This window comes from Buceros rhinoceros, unplaced genomic scaffold (genome assembly GCF_000710305.1).
Source record: "Buceros rhinoceros silvestris isolate BGI_N320 unplaced genomic scaffold, ASM71030v1 scaffold7412, whole genome shotgun sequence".
NCBI lineage: Eukaryota > Metazoa > Chordata > Aves > Bucerotiformes > Bucerotidae > Buceros > Buceros rhinoceros.
Genome location: NW_010398255.1, coordinates 45485 through 49268, shown reverse-complemented (window position 1 = coordinate 49268; position 3784 = coordinate 45485). Strand labels below are relative to the sequence as shown.

At 54.4% G+C, this 3784-nt stretch overlaps 1 protein-coding gene across 1 annotated transcript in view; it reads left to right on the top strand.

The window, feature by feature from the left end:
• Nucleotides 1-3784, top strand: part of LOC104488926 — a 32463-nt gene that overhangs the window by 7302 nt on the left and 21377 nt on the right. The window contains exons 2-3 of the mRNA XM_010131026.1: nt 126-201; nt 1428-1918. Of these exons, the coding sequence (XP_010129328.1) occupies nt 126-201; nt 1428-1918 (567 nt within the window). The remainder of the gene's footprint in view (nt 1-125; nt 202-1427; nt 1919-3784) is intronic.

Below are 3784 nucleotides of genomic sequence, written 5' to 3'. Positions count from 1 at the left end.
GATGTGTGCATTTGGGTGGGAGGGAGCCTGCAGGCTGAGAGGGGGAGGGTGGGGAAGTGGCTTGGGCAGCAGCAGGGCAACGTTTGGTGTTCACAATAAGCCTTTTCTTTCTGCTTGCCCCCTAGATCTCCTACCCCCCAAGTGATGAGGACAGCGATGACTCTGAGGGAGAGAACCAGGAGCTTGCTCAGATTGACAGAGGTAAAGGGATGAGATAGGAGTGCTGTGGGAAGCTACAGCTGAGGGCCACTTTGCTTGTCAGTCAAGCTCTTCCCTGTCCCCAGGGTGCCACAACTAGATGCATTGAATCAGTCATCCTGAAGTCTCTGGTACCTCACAGGGAGGAGCTGGTATTATCAGATGCTGCAGTCGTACTCCTGCCAGAGATCAACTTGTTAACCGCGTGTTAAGGCCCCAGTACTGCAGACATGGGGTAGAGAAGGGCTGCAGCTGGCCCAGCAGCAGAGCTGGAACTAAGAATTTGTCTTCTGTACCATGTTTGGGCATCTGTGTCATCTTGGTTCCAGGGTTCCCCTTCTTGCCATTTTAAGCTTTGACCTTCCTTTCCGTGTTCCCCTGGCCTTGCTCTCTGGTTAGCTTGCTCCCTTCGCCCCGTGCTGCTGGTGCTGGGCAGCCCTGTTCTGGAGTCTGACGGGGAGAGAGAGGTGCTCTGCTGTTGTTTTTGGGCCTGGTATGAAGCAGCTTAGAGCTGCAGGAGAAATTTGTAGTAAATGCATCTGTTGAGCTATGCGGAGTCTCTGCCATTTGTGCATGCCCTGGGGTTTATCGTTGTTTAGCCAGATTCAAGTGGATTCTTACGCAAAGGCAGAAGTTAAACTCCTGACCTACAGGTCCTGTTGAATTTCAAATTCCGGCTCGGCATGCTTATCATGGAAAAAGCTCAATAGAGGAGGCAAAGCATGCCCAGCTCAGGGCTGAAGGCAGGCTCTCTTGTGTGACAGCGCTTGTAGTAGAAAGAACTTTTACCTCCAGAAACCGGATCTCTGTTAGCTGAGCAGCTGTGCTGCTTAGAATGATGTAACTTTCTTGCCTCCTCTGCCCTGAGAGCTGGTTGCTAGAACTCTGTGTTTTCAGCCAGAGGAAGTGCCTAGCATCATGTTTGTAAGATCACGTCTTCACACTCAGCGATGAGGTGGGCAGTGGGTCCATGTTCTTGCTCTGCAGCCAGACTTCCAGGTGACAGTTTGTGAGGGTATATCTAGAAGTCTGGTCTAAACAAAGATCTGGAAGCTTCCAGAGGGAAGCATTCAGCCAGGGAGTGTTTCTTCTGGGGAAAGAAAAGGTGGGAAAACAGCTCAGAATTTTACTTGGGAGGAGGTGAGCGACAGGTCAGGAGAAAGCAGGCCTGGTTTGTTAGGGTATGGGATGCAGATTTGCTCTGCCACTCCTCTGTCTCCTCCCACCAGAGAGAAGACGACATTGTACCTTGACCCCTCTGGCCACCAACCAGCTCCAGAACCAGGAGAACCAGTGCTGCAAGGTTCGGGCCCTCTTCCATGCCAGCCTGGACCGCCACAGCTCAGAGGAGGAGCTGGAGCGCATCAACCGGGAGTTTGCCTCGGAGAAGCGGAAGTGGTCCCAGGTCAGCAGGCTTGCCTGCTGCAGCGACAGCAACAACACCTCCTCCAGTGATGAAGAAGTGAAGAACCTGTGTGCCATGTCCTTCCAGCCAGTGGCCGAGCGGGCCGATGGCCTGCACGCCAGCCCCAGCCCCGTGCTGTTCAGTGCCTCCCCTCCCAAGAGACTCCAGCCCCTGGTGCGGAGCCCAGCCTCCAGACCGTTAATCTTCACAAGTGTTGGGGCGGGCCTTGAGCAGGTCATGCCTTGTAAGAGACATCGACAAGGATACGGGGATAAGGTCAGCAGGCCCAGCCTGGACCTGGAAAAAATGCAGCAGGTAAGGCAGGACCTCGTGTGAGGAGAGCTGTGCTGCTGGAGAGCTGGTGTTGGGAGCAGAGGTGGAAAAGGGTTATTGAGGTTCAGTAAACTCCTAGGGTTGCTTTGCTGTGATAATGTCGTCAGGGACATCGCTGACACTTGTGTCTGACTAGGATCACCAGGCCTAAGTGGATCCTCTTGAGAGGTAAAGCCACTGCTGCCTGAGCAGCTCTTGCAGCTGCTGGGCTGTTCTCCTGCTACCCCTGTTAGGCAGGTAGTGCCCACACTCTCTGGATCTCTGTGTGACACGGGAACTGAATCTCTGGAGATCACTCTGGTCAGGCTCCCCCTGCTGCCGTGGTCTGACCACACCAGTTACTACGCACGCCGTTACTGTTGGGGTGTGTGGAGAAATGCCTTCGAGGTGGGAGGGGCTGGGAGACTGGGTCTGACCACACCAGTTACTCCGCACGCAGTTACTGTTGGGGTGTGTGGAGAAATGCCTTCGTGGTGGGAGTGGCTGTAGGCTTGGTGATGGGTATTTCCACTCTTGCGGACTTCCTTGGGCCTGGGTCTCTTTGTGCCTCCTCGGAGTTTCACAGCACTGTCAAACAGTGTTTTTACTGTTGTAACGCTTTGTAGGTACAAACGGCACCATTTGCTCCCAATGCTGTTATCTGGGTTTTGGGGGGGCCTGGGAGGGAGGCGTGCGAATGCTGGGCATCTGCCCTGTCGCTGCAGAGGCTGGGCAGTGGGGCGTGCCTGGTGCTGTGCCCATCTTGTGCCCCTTTCAGAGGTCTTGCTGCAGAGTTAGTGTTTCAGCTCGCTCTTAGTTGGTTTTCCGCTTGCACTGGTGGTGTCAGTTTGAAAGAGCATCTGCAGACACCTGCTGCCCTGGGTGCGCTGCAGTAAGTTAAAGGCTGTTGTTTTCAGCTCTGAATTTCCTCTCATGAGGGAAGGGTTTCACTCCTGGTTGGATGCACCCGTTTTAACCTCACTACAACACCTCCCTTACACCCACAAGATGGACCCACTAAAAGAAAGGGCTATGTATTTATTTTACAAGATCTCTACAAGCGAGACGTCTCTGTTTCCCTGTGACATTGCTGCTGGTTCTCGGTCCTGCTGGCAGCTTACACCCCATGAATGCATAATGTAGAGACTGGTGGCTTCAGTGCAGTTCTCCTCACTCCCTCTCTGCCCTTCTAGCCAAGTTTCTGCTCACAAAACATTCAAAAGGCCCAGTCTTGCATTTCACATCACCCAAATCTTCTCCTGATACTGGCCGGCTTAATGAGTCTCTCATCCTAATGAGAGGAGAAGAAAGCCTGTGCCCAGCTGCCTTTCTCCAGTCCACATGTGAGTGGATGGGGAAATGTTTCCTTCGGGCCAGGTGTTTTCTCTGGTTGGATCCCATGGACCTGCTCTGCTGCGAGTGCCTTCCCCTGGCTGGTGGGTCGGCTGGCCAGGCAGCCTCTTCCCACTGAGGCTGAGCGAGGGCTGGTCACTGTGGGCACTGCTTCACCCCTCCACAGGGCTAGAACATCAGCTCAGATCAGTTCTTCTGTTCTTCCTCCTACCTGGGCAGTGTGCTGCAGGGGTGCCCCCTCCCAGCCACCCCTCGATCGTGGTCCTCGGGCAGCAGTGTCATTATTGGCAGGCCCTGCTGCCAGCCGCTTGTTGTGTAGTGAAGACTGTGCCTCTCTGAGGAAGACTGTGGCTGCTGCACCCCACAGCTGGAGCAGATCTGGCTTCATGGCAATGCTGAGAGCACGAGGTCAAGGAGAGCAGGGACATCCTTTGATGGCCTGAGGTGAAGGCACCAGGGGACACAGGGGTCAGTGAAGGTGTAAGGAAGTCCAGGGTATCGCACAGACTCCTTGGA